This window comes from Xenopus tropicalis, chromosome 5 (assembly GCF_000004195.4).
Source record: "Xenopus tropicalis strain Nigerian chromosome 5, UCB_Xtro_10.0, whole genome shotgun sequence".
In the NCBI taxonomy this organism is placed as follows: domain Eukaryota; kingdom Metazoa; phylum Chordata; class Amphibia; order Anura; family Pipidae; genus Xenopus; species Xenopus tropicalis.
Genome location: NC_030681.2, coordinates 2,435,961 through 2,453,398, shown reverse-complemented (window position 1 = coordinate 2,453,398; position 17,438 = coordinate 2,435,961). Strand labels below are relative to the sequence as shown.

The window sequence follows — 17,438 nt, the reverse complement described above, 5'->3', positions numbered from 1 at the left end:
CCCTGGGTAAGTGAATCCAATCTCCCCCCAGTACTTACCCAGGTACAGAGCTCTGATTCTGACTCCCCCTCTGGGTAAGTTGAGAAAAGCGGCAAGCTAAAGCCAAAAGGGCCATGACAAAATTCAAAGAGTTAAGAGACTGCACACAGTGGTCTCCCTTCCAAGCACAGACCAGGGCCAACCCTGCTTAGCTTTCCCGATTTATCAAGATCAGGTTCATTTGGGCCGCAGGTGACTTGGTTGAAAAACTTAGAAATACTTTGGCCCAGTTGGGATTGGTTACACTGGGGAAGGGGCAGTTAAGGGGGGGTCACTATATATAAATATATAAGGGGGGGCAGTAATGAAATAGAGAAAGTACAGGGAAGAGCGACTAAGCTGATAAAGGGAATGGGCTCAGTTATGGGGAAAGGCTGGCCCAGTTGGGATTGGTTACACTGGGGAAGGGCAGTTAAGGGGGGGTCACCCCCCCCCCCCAAACCAGGGGCATTAAGGGATAGCGACACCTACAGGTCTGAGCAGGAACCTGTCACTTTGCCTATATAATTACTATATTAATATTATTGCTTATCTTTTCTAATGTAGAATCCCCCCCAGCTCACTACTGGGGACTGAGGGCAGGGAGTGTTCTGATAGGCCGGAGGACTAATGTAAGAGTACCCTAGCCAATCAGAACATGTCCTGCCCCGCCAACTGCAACATAATTGGTGGGGGCTGCTCTCTATGACACCCTATTAGAGAATGATGCAGGTAAGTGGTGAGCTGGGGGGCAGCTGTATTGCACTGATATTGGGGGGCAGGCTCACAGTCGGGGTTCCATTGAGTTGGGGTCAGGGCTCAGTACAGTTAGGCTCTTCCCATTCTGTACATGGGGGGTAATTATTGTGCTGAAACACATGCCTAATGCCCCCCGGGGGGGTAAAGGGGCACTTACTGAATACCAATAAATGACAGCAGCACTTTCCATAAAACATTTTATTGTGTAGGTGACATGCAGAGAGAGAAATTTTGGGGACACACAGGGCCCCCCAATATAAAGCTGCACAAGAAGAAGAAGAGAAGCAGCAGAGTTTGGGGGGGGGCAGAGAGAATGGCGAGAGCTCGGCCCAAGAGCTGATATACAGGGGAGAATCGACACCATTGTGCAAGGTCTGTATCAGCGGCACCCCTGGCGCCCCCTGCTGGAGGAAAGGCACTAGGTGGGCCACAGGCTGATTGGGTGCAGGGTTAGCACCCGCCCTGATCCTGAATTGGCCACGCCCCTTACATTGAACAGGTGTCACACAGTTACCCCATTGGCTGTGGGACAGTTGCTTTGGATCAAGCAATGAGCCAATAGGGAGCGCAGGGTCTCTCTACCAATCAAATCTCTGCACTTCTCTGGCTGCTGAACCCCCATTAGTTTTCCCATTCCTGCCCCTTCTCAGCACCGGGGGGGGGGGGGGGGGTTGGGGGGCAGCAGTTACCTCGTTTTATTTACCTCTTGTGCCCGACAAAAATAAAATGAAAAAGTTGGTTTGGGGGAAAGATTTTTTCCTTCAGGCTGATTGGCTGGGCATTAGGGTTTCCTCCAATCAGTTGTGCGTTATGGGTTTCTCTCATTGGCTGCTTTCTCTACACTCTTAGGTAAAAGCAGAAGGCCCGGGGCCAAGATACCCGCCAAGGGGTAACTGACCGGGGTAAATTACAAAGTGGTTCAGTAAATCAAAGGGATTTCTGGGAATTTGTAAATGAGCAAATATAGACAGAGAGAGACTGCCCCTGGGGGCCCTAATTCTTGCCCCTGGGTAAGTGAACCCAGTTTGCCCCCAGTACTCACCTGTTTTGCCCCAAAACTCTACCCACCCTCCCAAGTGCAGGGGGTACAGGGGAGCAGCTGGGGGTCCCAGTTTCACCCCAATGTGGGTGCTTATGTAGAAGCCCAGACAGTGGGTGCCAAGGGGCACAATGAGGGGCAGTTGGGTTATTGCCCCAATGATACACTGGAAATTCCCCAGTAAAATTGCACTAAAACTTCCCATTGGGATCCGGTGACTCCGCAAATTCCACTAATAAAAGGTTTTTATCGGGAATCATAAAAATACATGTAAAACGGTTTCTTTTTCTCGTATAAAAGTCATTTTTCGGCATAAAAGCGACGCGGGCGAAGGGAATTATAAATCAGCTGCTTCGTCCAATGGGTGAGCTTGGGGCAGGATCTGACCAATGCCAGTCTATATGGCTCCTCGGGCCGGCCCCGCCTTCCCTGGCTTCTGATTGGGTGCCTGTGGAGCCCAGCGCCCCATGGGTCCAACCGCAGGAGATCAAGGGTCGCCAATGGCCGTCGCAATCACCTGCAGGCTGCACACGTGCCCGATGCCCTTGGTCATGCCCTCGCGGAACAGGAGCTTGGTGCCCGGCTTCAGGTACTCAGGGTGTTTAATGAAGCGGAAGCGAACGACTGCCTTCTCCCCCGTCCGCAGCTCATCCTGGGGCACAAAGACAGGGGGTGAAGCTGGGGCAGGATTAGGGCAATATAAGCAGAGAGGGTGGCGGGATAGTGGCAATAGGTAGGTGTGGGGGTAACAGGTGGGAAGGGGGTGGGGCAGGAGTAGGGGGTAAGGGGGCAAGGCGAGGGTGGCAGGAGTAGGGGGTAAGGGGCAGTGCAGGAGTGGCAGGGGTAGGGGGTAAGGCGGGGGTGGGGCAGGAGTAGGGGGTAAGGGGCCAAGGCGAGGGTGGCAGGAGTAGGGGGTAAGGGGCAGTGCAGGAGTGGCAGGGGTAGGGGGTAAGGGGCAAGGCGAGGGTGGCAGGAGTAGGGGGTAAAGGGCAGTGCAGGAGTGGCAGGGGTAGGGGGTAAGGGGCAAGGAGGGGGTGGCAGAAGTAGGGGGTAAGGGGCAAGGCGAGGGTGGCAGGAGTAGGGGTAAGGGGGCAAGGCAAGGGTGGCAGGAGTAGGGGGTAAGGGGCAGTGCAGGAGTGGCAGGGGTAGGGGGTAAGGGGCAAGGAGGGGGTGGCAGAAGTAGGGGGTAAGGGGCAAGGCGAGGGTGGCAGGAGTAGGGGGTAAGGGGCAAGGAGGGGGTGGCAGAAGTAGGGGGTAAGGGGCAAGGCGAGGGTGGCAGGAGTAGGGGGTAAGGGGCAGTGCAGGAGTGGCAGGGGTAGGGGGTAAGGGGCAAGGCGGGGGTGGCAGGGGTAGGGGTAAGGGGCAAGGCGAGGGTGGCAGAAGTAGGGGGTAAGGGGCAGTGCAGGAGTGGCAGGGGTAGGGGGTAAGGGGCAAGGCAGGGGTGGCAGGGGTAGGGGTAAGGGGCAAGGCGAGGGTGGCAGGAGTAGGGGGTAAGGGGCAAGGGGGCAAGGCGGGTTGGCAGGAGTAGTGGGTAGGGGGTAAGGGGCAAGGCGGGGGTGGCAGGGGTAGGGGTAAGGGGCAAGGCGAGGGTGGCAGGAGTAGGGGGTAAGGGGCAGTGCAGGAGTGGCAGGGGTAGGGGGTAAGGGGCAAGGGGGGGGTGGCAGAAGTAGGGAATAAGGGGCAAGGCGGGGGTGGCAGAAGTAGGGAATAAGGGGCAAGGCGGGGGTGGCAGGAGTAGGGGGCAAGGCGGGGGTGGCAGGGGTAGGGGGCAAGGCGGGGGTGGCAGGAGTAGGGGGCAAGGCGGGGGTGGCAGGAGTAGGGGGCAAGGCGGGGGTGGCAGGAGTAGGGGGCAAGGCGGGGGTGGCAGGGGTAGGGGGCAAGGCGGGGGTGGCAGGGGTAGGGGGCAAGGCGGGGGTGGCAGGGGTAGGGGGCAGAGCAGGGAAGAAGTAAAGGCCACACTAACCTTGCCATGAATGTGCTCCAACACGGCCGTCTGTCGGACGTTCCCCACGTGCACCGTGACCTGCACCCCTTGCCGGCAGGACGTGGCGTGGAACAGCAGCACAATCTCCGCCTCAAACACCCAACATACCGTGGGCAGCGCCTCCGGGCTCACCAGCACCATCCCCTGAGGGAACAAACGGAGTCAGGCTGCCCCATTGCTTTATGGGAAAGGGGAGGGGCCTGAGGGGTGGGACTCACCTTGCGGAGCAGCGAGCGCTCAAACTCCCCCAGCGCCAATGTGGCCGCCTGACCCGCGCGGAGGACGCGGCACGTGGATCGGTTCCTCTGGATGCTGCAGACTTTCAGGGGCAAGAAACCCCCCCCATCTGTGGGGCCGACGACCAGGTGCTCCCCCTCCTTGCACACCCCACTGCCACGGGGCAAAGGAAAAGGGGATCATTATCTTTATGCCCCCACTTAACCCTGCAAACACCACCCAGACAGAACCTGGTGGGCCCAAAGCCCCAGAACAAAGACCCAAACTACAAGCTCAGCGCTACATTGTGCCCCCAGGCAATGAGGAGTTAATGGTACCTACAGTATGACTGGCACTAAGTACCCTTTATACCCGGGTTACATACCGGGGGAACCTACCTGTACAAGGTCCCGCCCACCACAGTCCCCACCTCCGGCACGGTGTAGATTTCATCCACCTAAGAAGAGGGAACCAATAGGAGCCAATTAACCACAGGAATCCTGGTGAGGGCGCCACTGAGCAAACAGCTCACGTCGTTACCCCAACACCCCCCATTCCTCTTTCCTTGGTGCCCACCCTTTCCCCATTCTCCAGCCTCCTCCTCACCCTCCAATCTCTCCCATTGTTTCTCCTTCTGCCCCCAGTGCCCCCCCCGACCCGATCCCTCCCATTGTTTCTCCCCCAGCCGTTACGGACCTGGAACTCAGGCAGCTGCTGCATCAGCTCTTCCTGCTCGTGGCTGTTGGTGAGGGGGGGCAGAATATTCAGGAAGACTTTGAGTAGATCCAGGGACTCCCCAGTGACACTGGAGATGGCAAAGATGGGGGTGATGCTGGGAAAACAAGAGCCGAGCATTAGAGCAGGGCACAGCTGGCACCAGTAAGGCTCTGCCATATTAATGGGCGCCCCGTTCCTTACTTGGGCGACTGGGCAAACTGCTGCGCTGCCGTTACTGCATCATCCTCCGAGCGCACCATAAAGGGCACCTTGTTGCACCCGGGCTGTTTCAGGGTGCGCTCCAGCTGCCGGAGGGTGCGCTCCACCGTGGCCGCGGCACACAGATCCACCTTACTGACCACCAGAAAGAAGGGAACCTTGAGTGCCATGGCCAGGCCCAGGTGCTCCCGCGTTGTGCCCGCTGCGGGGAGAGGGGAGGGTGAGCCGCGCCGCACAATGTACCCCCGGTGCCCCCCCCACACTAACTCACGTACCAATGCCCGTGTTGGCGCTCACAACCAGCATGGCGAAGTCGGGGCAGTAGCTAGTCAGGCCAAAGATCGTGGTTTTCAGGTACTTGTGGTGCCCGGCGAGGTCGATGAACGTGATCATTTTGGAGGCGCTCTCACAGATCTGCTCCGCCGTGCGCGACTCGCTGTAATTTATCACCTGCCGAGAGACAGTCGGGAGTCAGAACCAGCAGTGCCGGGGGGAAGAGCTGACAATCTAACAGACTCATGGTCAAGTTCTACTCACCTCCCCTTTGCTATTGAAGCCCAGGATCTCAAAGCTGATGCTGGAAGTCCGACCCGATTGGATCTCATGGAGGTGGCGGAAGAGGTTGAGCCGGGCCCGGCCCCGCCCGTTGTCCAACTCTCCCTGCGTCAGGACCCCCAGCAGCGTAGACTTCCCCGAGTCCACGTTCCCCAGTACCGCGACCCGCAAGTCCAGGAACTGTGGGGATGGGAACAGGACAGGTTCTGTAGCTGCCGGGACTGGCGCACACACAACACATACAGCAGCTCTCCATTTGGTATTTGGGCAGCTATCTGATTGCTAGAGTTTTGTTTACCCTAGCAACCAGTGGTTTAAACAAGACATGGGAATACAAATAGTAGCAGGACTGCAAAGCCCCTTTAAAGGGCAAGTACACCATCTTTTTATTTCCCCTCAGGGAATGTGCTGGGGGGGGGGTTCTGTGCCTTTCCTACTGAATCAGCACAATACCTGGAGATACAAAAAGCCCCCCCATGTGACCCAGGGCATTAGCCTTATAGCATCTAAGCAGCCATTGTCTCCCACCAACTCCCAGAGGGCTTCTATTGTGCAAGTAATCCCGCCCCCCCCTGCAATATGCCAGAAGGGGGTGTGGCTGAACAGACAAAGGGCAGCGGTCAGTGGGTGCAACGATATAGTGTTACGGAGTATCCACTTTCCTGGCTCACATGGGGGGCACTTGGGCCATGTCTGTGTCAGGGTGGGAGATACAGTAACACCGACCTGCTGGTTGTCAGGGACCTTGCGGATCAGAACCTCCGTTATCTTCCTCGGGGAGTCGCTGTCATAATCCACCTCTCGCTCGCGCAGAACCGTGATGTCAGCGCCCACCCTGCGGGGAAAGTCCAGAACATGAGCGGGCAGTTCTGTGCATCCTGCCCCCCCCCCAAGCTGCTGTGCCATATCTGTGCCCCCTGTCCCCCCCAAGCTGCTGTGCCATATCTGTGCCACCTGTCCCCCCCCCAAGCTGCTGTGCCATATCTGTGCCACCTGTCCCCCCCCCAAGCTGCTGTGCCATATCTGTGCCCCCTGTCCCCCCCAAGCTGCTGTGCCATTTCTGTGCCACCTGTCCCCCCCCCAAGCTGCTGTGCCATTTCTGTGCCACCTGTCCCCCCCAAGCTGCTGTGCCATATCTGTGCCACCTGTCCCCCCCAAGCTGCTGTGCCATTTCTGTGCCACCTGTCCCCCCCCAAGCTGCTGTGCCATATCAGTGCCACCTGTCCCCCCCCAAGCTGCTGTGCCATATCTGTGCCACCTGTCCCCCCCAAGCTGCTGTGCCATATCTGTGCCACCTGTCCCCCCAAGCGGCTGTGCCATATCTGTGCCCCGTCCCCCCCAAGCTGCTGTGCCATATCTGTGCCACCTGTCCCCCCCCCAAGCGGCTGTGCCATATCTGTGCCACCTGTCCCCCCCCAAGCGGCTGTGCCATATCTGTGCCACCTGTCCCCCCCAAGCGGCTGTGCCATATCTGTGCCCCGTCCCCCCCAAGCTGCTGTGCCATATCTGTGCCCCCTGTCCCCCCCAAGCGGCTGTGCCACCTGTCCCCCCAAGCGACTGTGCCATATCTGTGCCCCCTGTCCCCCCCAAGCGGCTGTGCCACCTGTCCCCCCAAGCGACTGTGCCATATCTGTGCCCCCTGTCCCCCCCAAGCGGCTGTGCCACCTGTCCCCCCAAGCGACTGTGCCATATCTGTGCCACCTGTCCCCCCAAGCGACTGTGCCATATCTGTGCCCCCTGTCCCCCCCAAGCGGCTGTGCCATATCTGTGCCACCTGTCTTCCCCAAGTGGCTGTGCCATATCTGTGCCCCCTGTTCCCCCCAAGAGGCTGTGCCATATCTGTGCCCCGTCTCCCCAAGCGGCTGTGCCATATCTGTGCCCCCTGTCCCCCCCCAAGCGGCTGTGCCACCTGTCCCCCCAAGCGACTGTGCCATATCTGTGCCCCCTGTTCCCCCCAAGCGGCTGTGCCACCTGTCCCCCCAAGCGACTGTGCCATATCTGTGCCCCCTGTCCCCCCCAAGCGGCTGTGCCACCTGTCTCCCCCAAGCGGCTGTGCCATATCTGTGCCCCCTGTCTCCCCCAAGCGGCTGTGCCATATCTGTGCCCCCTGTTCCCCCCAAGCGGCTGTGCCATATCTGTGCCCCCTGTTCCCCCCAAACGGCTGTGCCATATCTGTGCCCCCTGTCCTCCCCCAAGTGGCTGTGCCATATTGGCACCATGGGTACAGCACAGGCATAAGCAGATTGCTGGGTACAGCGCACGTGTAACCGTACTTCTCTGCCATACGGTGCAGGGTGTGCAGTGAGGCTTTCATCTCCTCCTCCGACAGCCCCACCAACAGGCCGTTATCCTCCACCCCTATTTGGTACACCGCCTCGCCCCGGCCCTCCTGCAGGCGCCATTTCATCTGCGTCACCAAATGCTCAAAGCGGTACTGAGACGGGTTCACCAGCTTCAGCTGCAAGGAAAGAGGGGGAATGTGAGCGTCATACACAATGCACTATGGGAAGCAACATGGCAGCTCCCCCTCCTATGTACCAACACAGGGCTGGATTTGGCCCAATGGGAGGAAGCGTTACACACACAGAGATTAGAGTGCTGACACGTGGGGTGGGAACCCAAGATAAAGGGAAAGCAGAGAGAGCGCTGTGATCCGTAAAGGGACAGATAAACTCACACCCAGGCTCTGAAAGAGAGGGAGCGAGACATCCCTATAGATAGATACATATATAGACAGGAAAAGAGAGAGATCCCTATAGATATAAAGAAAGAAAGAGAGAGTCACATGGGGGGGTGGGCAGGTATGATGGAGAGGGATATAGGAGGAGGGTAGAAGAGGGGGGGATATAGGAGGAGGGTAGGAGAGAGGGGGGATATAGGAGGAGGGTAGGAGAGAGGGGGGATATAGGAGGAGGGTAGGAGAGGGGGGGATATAGGAGGAGGGTAGGAGAGGGGGGGATATAGGAGGAGGGTAGGAGGGGGGGGGATATAGGAGGAGGGTAGGAGGGGGGGGGATATAGGAGGAGGGTAGGAGAGGTGGGTATAGGAGGTGGGTAGGAGAGAGGGGGATATAGGAGGAGGGTAGGAGAAGGGGGGATATAGGAGGAGGGTAGGAGAGGGGGGGTATAGGAGGTGGGTAGGAGAGAGGGGGGATATAGGAGGAGGGTAGGAGAAGGGGGGATATAGGAGGAGGGTAGGAGAAGGGGGGATATAGGAGGAGGGTAGGAGAGGGGGATATAGGAGGAGGGTAGGAGAGAGGGGGATATAGGAGGAGGGTAGGAGAAGGGGGGATATAGGAGGAGGGTAGGAGAGGGGGGATATAGGAGGTGGGTAGGAGAGAGGGGGATATAGGAGGAGGGTAGGAGAGAGGGGGGATATAGGAGGAGGGTAGGAGAGAGGGGGATATAGGAGGAGGGTAGGAGAGAGGGGGATATAGGAGGAGGGTAGGAGAGAGGGGGGATATAGGAGGAGGGTAGGAGAAGGGGGGATATAGGAGGAGGGTAGGAGAGAGGGGGGATATAGGAGGAGGGTAGGAGAGAGGGGGATATAGGAGGAGGGTAGGAGAGAGGGGGGATATAGGAGGAGGGTAGGAGAAGGGGGATATAGGAGGAGGGTAGGAGAGGGGGGGTATAGGAGGTGGGTAGGAGAGAGGGGGGATATAGGAGGAGGGTAGGAGAGAGGGGGATATAGGAGGAGGGTAGGAGAAGGGGGATATAGGAGGAGGGTAGGAGAGGGGGGTATAGGAGGTGGGTAGGAGAGAGGGGGGATATAGGAGGAGGGTAGGAGAGGGGGTATAGGAGGTGGGTAGGAGAAGGGGGATATAGGAGGAGGGTAGGAGAGGGGGGTATAGGAGGTGGGTAGGAGAAGGGGGGATATAGGAGGAGGGTAGGAGAGGGGGGGTATAGGAGGTGGGTAGGAGAAGGGGGGATATAGGAGGAGGGTAGGAGAGAGGGGGATATAGGAGGAGGGTAGGAGAGAGGGGGATATAGGAGGAGGGTAGGAGAGGGGGGGTATAGGAGGTGGGTAGGAGAAGGGGGGATATAGGAGGAGGGTAGGAGAGAGGGGGGATATAGGAGGAGGGTAGGAGAGAGGGGGGATATAGGAGGAGGGTAGGAGAGAGGGGGATATAGGAGGAGGGTAGGAGAGAGGGGGGATATAGGAGGAGGGTAGGAGAAGGGGGGATATAGGAGGTGGGTAGGAGAGAGGGGGGATATAGGAGGAGGGTAGGAGAGAGGGGGATATAGGAGGAGGGTAGGAGAAGGGGGGATATAGGAGGAGGGTAGGAGAGGGGGGGTATAGGAGGTGGGTAGGAGAGAGGGGGGATATAGGAGGAGGGTAGGAGAGAGGGGGATATAGGAGGAGGGTAGGAGAGAGGGGGGATATAGGAGGTGGGTAGGAGAGAGGGGGATATAGGAGGAGGGTAGGAGAGAGGGGGGATATAGGAGGAGGGTAGGAGAGGAGGGTGTAGGAGGAGGGTAGGAGAGGTGGGTATAGGAGGAGGGTAGGAGAGAGGGGATATAGGAGGTGGGTAGGAGAGGGGGGGATATAGGTGGAGGGTAGGAGAGAGGGGGATATAGGAGGTGGGTAGGAGAGGGGGGTATAGGAGGAGGGTAGGAGAGAGGGGGATATAGGAGGTGGGTAGGAGAGGGGGGTATAGGAGGAGGGTAGGAGAGAGGGGGGATATAGGAGGAGGGTAGGAGAGGGGGGGATATAGGAGGTGGGTAGGAGAGGGGGGTATAGGAGGAGGGTAGGAGAGAGGGGGGATATAGGAGGTGGGTAAGAGAGAGGGGGATATAGGAGGTGGGTAGGAGAGGGGGGTGTAGGAGGAGGGTAGGAGAGGGGGGTATAAGAGCAGGAGGGTAGGAGAGGGGGCTTTAGGCTACATTGTGGGACTGTGGCCCTATAGAGTGAGGGGTTTGATGCTGAGGGGCAGGAAGAGGGAGTGGGGGGGACACAGAATGAGGGGATAGGAGGGGACAAAAGAACAGAACCAATAAGCCCATACGAGGCATCAATATCCAACTCACCTTATACTCAATATTCCCTTCTTCTGCCTGCAAGAAAGAACAGAAATACAATATTAGCACAACAGTGCCGGGAGGCGAGACTGCCAGGGAGAGAGATTAAAGGGGAACTGGGAATAATCACGCATGTTACATGTAACCTAAATGTGCTGGTTACAAAACTAACCATATACAGAAATATTTCCACATTTCCTTTATTCTTTGAATTTTTGAAAAATAAACATTAATTCTCATTGGCTGCTGGGAATTTTAACTTCTCCGAGCAACAGGCCTCTCACTGTGAGTGTAGGGAATAACAATATACAGTGGCAGCCTTCTGTCTGGGAGTGTGTGGGTTAAAGGCAGAGGAGCAGGGAGGAAAGGGGATCTCACCATCAGCATAGGAAGGGGTTCCTTACTGTAAGGGCAGTCAGGTTATGGGGTTCCCTACCCAGAGAGGGGGAATGAGTGATTCATTGGGGGTGGGGAGGAAAGGAGATCTCACCATCAGCATAGGAAGGGGTCCCTTACTGTAAGGGCAGTCAGGTTATGGGATTCCCTACCAAGAGAGGGGGAATGAGTGATACATTGGGGGGTGGGGAAGAAAGGAGATCTCACCATCAGCATAGGAAGGGGTTCCTTACTGTAAGGGCAGTCAGGTTATGGGGTTCCCTACCCAGAGAGGGGGAATGAGTGATACATTGGGGGGTGGGGAGGAAAGGGGAACTCACCATCGGCATAGGAAGGGGTTCCTTACTGTAAGGGCAGTCAGGTTATGGGATTCCCTACCCAGAGAGGGGGAATGAGTGATACATTGGGGGGGGGGGGAAAGGGGATCTCACCATCAGCATAGGAAGGGGTTCCTTACTGTAAGGGCAGTCAGGTTATGGGATTCCCTACCCAGAGAGGGGGAATGAGTGATACATTGGGGGTGGGGAAGAAAGGAGATCTCACCATCAGCATAGGAAGGGGTTCCTTACTGTAAGGGCAGTCAGGTTATGGGGTTCCCTACCCAGAGAGGGGGAATGAGTGATACATTGGGGGTGGGGAGGAAAGGGGAACTCACCATCAGCATAGGAAGGGGTTCCTTACTGTAAGGGCAGTCAGGTTATGGGATTCCCTACCAAGAGAGGGGGAATGAGTGATACATTGGGGTGGGGAGGAAAGGGGAACTCACCATCAGCATAGGAAGGGGTTCCTTACTGTAAGGGCAGTCAGGTTATGGGATTCCCTACCCAGAGAGGGGGAATGAGTGATACATTGGGGGTGGGGAGGAAAGGGGAACTCACCATCAGCATAGGAAGGGGTTCCTTACTGTAAGGGCAGTCAGGTTATGGGGTTCCTTACCCAGAGAAGGGGAATGAGTGATACATTGGGGGTGGGGAGGAAAGGGGATCTCACCATCAGCATAGGAAGGGGTTCCTTAATGAGTGATTCATTGGGGGTGGGGAGGAAAGGGGATCTCACCATCAGCATAGGAAGGGGTTCCTTACTGTAAGGGCAGTCAGGCTATATGAGAGGATTCACTGGTGGGAGTGGGGGCTGTGTAGCGGGGTATGGGTGGGAGTGGGGGCTGTGTAGCGGGGTATGGGTGGGAGTGGGGGCTGTGTAGCGGGGAATGGGTGGGAGTGGGGGCTGTGTAGCGGGGTATGGGTGGGAGTGGGGGCTGTGTAGCGGGGTATGGGTGGGAGTGGGGGCTGTGTAGCGGGGTATGGGTGGGTAAGAGCCAACAGACAGACAGTTGCTACTGGGAAGGAACGTGGCCCCGTGAGAGTGGGTGCTGTTGCTATGGAGTTCACCTCACAGTCTCCCCTATGAGCCAGACATGCCCAGACCTGCCTGTGCCAGTGATTGTGAGCAGCAGGATCACTACTGTACCACTCACTAGCAGCTCTCTATTCATTGGGTGAGTGAGCGGCTGTCTCTATTCATTGGGTGAGTGAGCGGCTGTCTCTATTCATTGGGTGAGTGACTGTCTCTCCCAGCTCTCTATTCATTGGGTGAGTGACTGTCTCTCCCAGCTCTCTATTCATTGGGTGAGTGACTGTCTCTCCCAGCTCTCTATTCATTGGGTGAGTGAGCGGCTGTCTCTATTCATTGGGTGAGTGAGCGGCTGTCTCTATTCATTGGGTGAGTGAGCGGCTGTCTCTATTCATTGGGTGAGTGAGCGGCTGTCTCTATTCATTGGGTGAGTGAGCGGCTGTCTCTATTCATTGGGTGAGTGAGCGGCTGTCTCTATTCATTGGGTGAGTGAGCGGCTGTCTCTATTCATTGGGTGAGTGAGCGGCTGTCTCTATTCATTGGGTGAGTGAGCGGCTGTCTCTATTCATTGGGTGAGTGAGAGGCTGTCTCTATTCATTGGGTGAGTGAGAGGCTGTCTCTATTCATTGGGTGAGTGAGAGGCTGTCTCTATTCATTGGGTGAGTGAGCGGCTGTCTCTATTCATTGGGTGAGTGAGAGGCTGTTTCTATTCATTGGGTGAGTGAGAGGCTGTCTCTATTCATTGGGTGAGTGAGAGGCAGTCTCTATTCATTGGGTGAGTGAGCGGCTGTCTCTATTCATTGGGTGAGTGAGAGGCTGTCTCTATTCATTGGGTGAGTGAGCGGCTGTCTTATTCATTGGGTGAGTGAGAGGCTGTCTCTATTCATTGGGTGAGTGAGAGGCTGTCACTATTCATTGGGTGAGTGAGAGGCTGTCTCTATTCATTGGGTGAGTGAGCGGCTGTCTCTATTCATTGGGTGAGTGAGCGGCTGTCTCTATTCATTGGGTGAGTGAGCGGCTGTCACTATTCATTGGGTGAGTGAGCGGCTGTCTCTATTCATTGGGTGAGTGAGAGGCTGTCTCTATCATTGGGTGAGTGAGCGGCTGTCTCTATTCATTGGGTGAGTGAGAGGCTGTCTCTATTCATTGGGTGAGTGAGCGGCTGTCTCTATTCAGGGTGAGTGAGCGGCTGTCTCTATTCATTGGGTGAGTGAGCGGCTGTCTCTATTCATTGGGTGAGTGAGCGGCTGTCTCTATTCAGGGTGAGTGAGCGGCTGTCTCTATTCATTGGGTGAGTGAGCGGCTGTCTCTATTCAGGGTGAGTGAGCGGCTGTCTCTATTCATTGGGTGAGTGAGCGGCTGTCTCTATTCATTGGGTGAGTGAGCGGCTGTCTCTATTCAGGGTGAGTGAGCGGCTGTCTCTATTCATTGGGTGAGTGAGCGGCTGTCTCTATTCATTGGGTGAGTGAGCGGCTGTCTCTATTCAGGGTGAGTGAGCGGCTGTCTCTATTCAGGGTGAGTGAGCGGCTGTCTCTATTCATTGGGTGAGTGAGCGGCTGTCTCTATTCATTGGGTGAGTGAGCGGCTGTCTCTATTCAGGGTGAGTGAGAGGCTGTCTCTATTCATTGGGTGAGTGAGCGGCTGTCTCTATTCAGGGTGAGTGAGCGGCTGTCTCTATTCATTGGGTGAGTGAGCGGCTGTCTCTATTCAGGGTGAGTGAGCGGCTGTCTCTATTCAGGGTGAGTGAGCGGCTGTCTCTATTCAGGGTGAGTGAGCGGCTGTCTCTATTCAGGGTGAGTGAGCGGCTGTCTCTATTCATTGGGTGAGTGAGCGGCTGTCTCTATTCATTGGGTGAGTGAGCGGCTGTCTCTATTCAGGGTGAGTGAGAGGCTGTCTCTATTCATTGGGTGAGTGAGCGGCTGTCTCTATTCATTGGGTGAGTGAGCGGCTGTCTCTATTCAGGGTGAGTGAGCGGCTGTCTCTATTGGACTCTCCCTATTGGCTCCCGTCTCACTGATTCCCTGCACCCGTCACTCTCACATCTCTATTCACTGGTTTCCTGGGTGCCTGTCTCTATTTCACTGGGCGCCTGTCTCTATTTCACTGGGCGCCTGTCTCTATTTCACTGTCACATAGTTACAAGGCTGCGCTCACCACTCACAAGTGACCAATGAACAGTGAGCGAGAGTGACGGCAGCGCAGGGCAAACAAACAACCACAAAGGGAAGTAGAAAGGAGTAGTACATACAGGGAGGGGAAGCCCCGGGGGGGGGGGGGGGGGGGGGGGGCAGTATCTCACACAGTGGGAGGCAGAGGGGCATTATAGCACACAAGGGGGGGGCATTATTTTACATAAGGAAGAGGCAGTGGGGCAATAAGTTAGAAAAAGGGGGGCAGAAGGGCATCATTTCACACGGGGGGTGTCAAAGGGGCATTATTTTACATAAGGAGGAGGCAGTGGGGCAATAGGTCAGAGAAAAGAGGGCAGAGGGGTATAACACTCCACACAAGGGGGCTGAGGGGCATTATTATACATAAGGGGGCAGAGGGACACTATCACACACAAGGGGGGCAGAGGGGCATTATTTTACACCAGGGGGCAGTATCTCACACGGGGGGGGGGTATAACACTACCTACACAGGGGGCAGAGGGGCAGTATCTCAACGGGGGGGGGGGGGCAGAGGGGTATAACCTACACACGGGGGGGGGGCAGAGGGGTATAACACAGGGGGGAGGGCAGCAGCGGTTATATAACACCAGGGGGGGGGGCAGAGGGATAACCACAAGGGGGGGGGGCAGAGGGTATAACACAGGGGGGGGCCAAGAGGGGTATAACACAGGGGGGGGGGCAGAGGGGTATGAACACAGGGGGGGGCCAGAAGGGGTATAACACAGGGGGGGGCATGAGGGTATAACACATGGGGGGGGAGAGGGTATAACACGGGGGGGGGGGCAGAGGGGTATAACACGGGGGGGGGGCAGAGGGGTATAACCACAGGGGGGGGGCAGAGGGGTATAACACAGGGGGGGGCAGAGGGGTATAACACGAGGGGGGGGGCAGAGGGGTATAACACAGGGGGGGGGCCAGCAGGGTATAACACAGGGGGGGGGCAGAGGGGTATAACACAGGGGGGGGGCAGAGGGGTATACACGGGGGGGCAGAGGGGTATAACACAGGGGGGGGGGCAGAGGGGTATAACACGGGGGGGGGGCAGAGGGGTATAACACAGGGGGGGGGGGCAGAGGGTATAACACAGGGGGGGGGCAAGAGGGGTATAACACAGGGGGGGGCAGAGGGGTATAACACAGGGGGGGGCAGAGGGGTATAACACAGGGGGGGGGCAGAGGGGTATAAACACAGGGGGGGGGCAGAGGGTATAACACAGGGGGGGGGCAGAGGGGTATAACACAGGGGGGGGGGCAGAGGGGTATAACACAGGGGGGGGGGGCAGAGGGGTTTATAACACAGGGGGGGGGCCAGAGGGGTATAACACAGGGGGGGGGCAGAGGGGATAACACAGGGGGGGGGCAGAGGGGTATAACACAGGCGGGGGGGGCAGAGGGTATAACACAGGGGGGGGGCAGAGGGGTATAACACAGGGGGGGGGGGGGCAGAGGGGTATAACACAGGGGGGGGGGCAGAGGGGTATAACACAGGGGGGGGCAGAGGTATACACAGGGGGGGGGCAGAGGGTATAACACAGGGGGGGCAGAGGGGCTATAACACAGGGGGGGCAGAGGGGTATAACACAGGGGGGGGGGCAGAGGGGTATAACACAGGGGGGGGCAGAGGGGTATAACACAGGGGTGGGGCAGAGGGGTTATAACACAGGGGGGCAGAGGGGTATAACACAGGGGGGGGCAGAGGGGTATTACACAGGGGGGGGCAGAGGGGTATAACACAGGGGGGGGCAGAGGGGTTAACACAGGGGGGGGGGCAGAGGGTATAACACAGGGGGGGGGCAGAGGGGTATAAACACAGGGGGGGGGCAGAGGGGTATAACACAGGGGGGGGGCAGAGGGGTATAACACAGGGGGGGGCAGAGGGGTATAACACAGGGGGGGGGCAGAGGGGTATAACACAGGGGGGGGGCAGAGGGTATAACACAGGGGGGGGGCGAGGGGTATAACACAGGGGGGGGGCAGAGGGGTATAACACAGGGGGGGGCAGAGGGGTATAACACAGGGGGGGGGCAGAGGGGTATAACACAGGGGGGGGGCAGAGGGGTATAACACAGGGGGGGGCAGAGGGGTATAACACAGGGGGGGGGGCAGAGGGGTATAACACAGGGGGGGGCAGAGGGTATAACACAGGGGGGGGCAGAGGGTATAACACAGGGGGGGGGCAGAGGGGTATAACCACAGGGGGGGGCAGAGGGGTATAACACAGGGGGGGGGGTTGGAGCACAACTCACCTCCGGGGGTAGGTAGGGAGGGTTGTTGCTTTTGCTACTCCGCCCTCGGCCCTTCCCCGCTTTCTTCCCTTTCGTTTTCCCCCGGGCTCCGGTCCCACCGCTGCCTCCTGCCGGCCCGAACAGCTCAAACACCCGCGGCTCCATCCCGCCGGCCCTGCGGCCCGCTCCTCCCCCTGCCTGGCACGGAATGCCCAGGGCGGGCATGAGGCTCCGGAGGTACCAGCCTAGGAAAGCGCCGCACAGCCCGCTGCCCCACTCTGCCCCACTCTGCCCAGCCGGCCGCTTCACTAAGGAGACACGGAGCAGGGGACACACAGAATACAGGCCTATCCCCGCCCCTTCTCCTCACCGCGCCCACCTGCCGTCACAAACCAACCAACCCGCTGCCGACCTCCGCTTCTAGCCACGCCCCAAAACAACATTCCAGCTGTCTATACAACAAACTGCAGCCAGCCCCGCCCATCTTGTAGATTATAGACATACCGCGCCAATCAAACAAAAGTTTGATAACTAGCCCCACCCACTAGCCCGCCGAAAGACCCGCTTGTGGGTCCCGCCCCCAGCAACCCAGACAAAAACAAATAAGCCACGCCCCGGCCTTGTTGCATCAGGCCCGAAGAACGCGGCGCCTCATGGGATTTGTAGTTTTTACCTGACTAGTGCAATAGCCATGTAATAATGACAGATATTGTTGTGTGTCAGCCGCAAAATATATTGTTTTGTTGTGTTAGTCATAAATGAGCAATGGCAG

General features: G+C 57.6%; 1 protein-coding gene across 1 annotated transcript; it reads right to left on the bottom strand.

Annotated features, from left to right (window-relative positions):
• Nucleotides 1-960: 960 nt before the first annotated feature.
• gtpbp2 (GTP binding protein 2) lies at nt 961-16,973 on the bottom strand. Its single transcript, NM_001079246.1, is given in 12 exon segments — nt 961-2,468; nt 3,780-3,944; nt 4,019-4,190; nt 4,415-4,473; nt 4,713-4,848; nt 4,935-5,154; nt 5,228-5,402; nt 5,490-5,687; nt 6,234-6,342; nt 7,781-7,965; nt 10,535-10,561; nt 16,688-16,973. Coding segments are annotated over 12 exon segments (1,755 nt in total). The 5' UTR covers nt 16,832-16,973; the 3' UTR covers nt 961-2,303.
• Nucleotides 16,974-17,438: the final 465 nt, after the last annotated feature.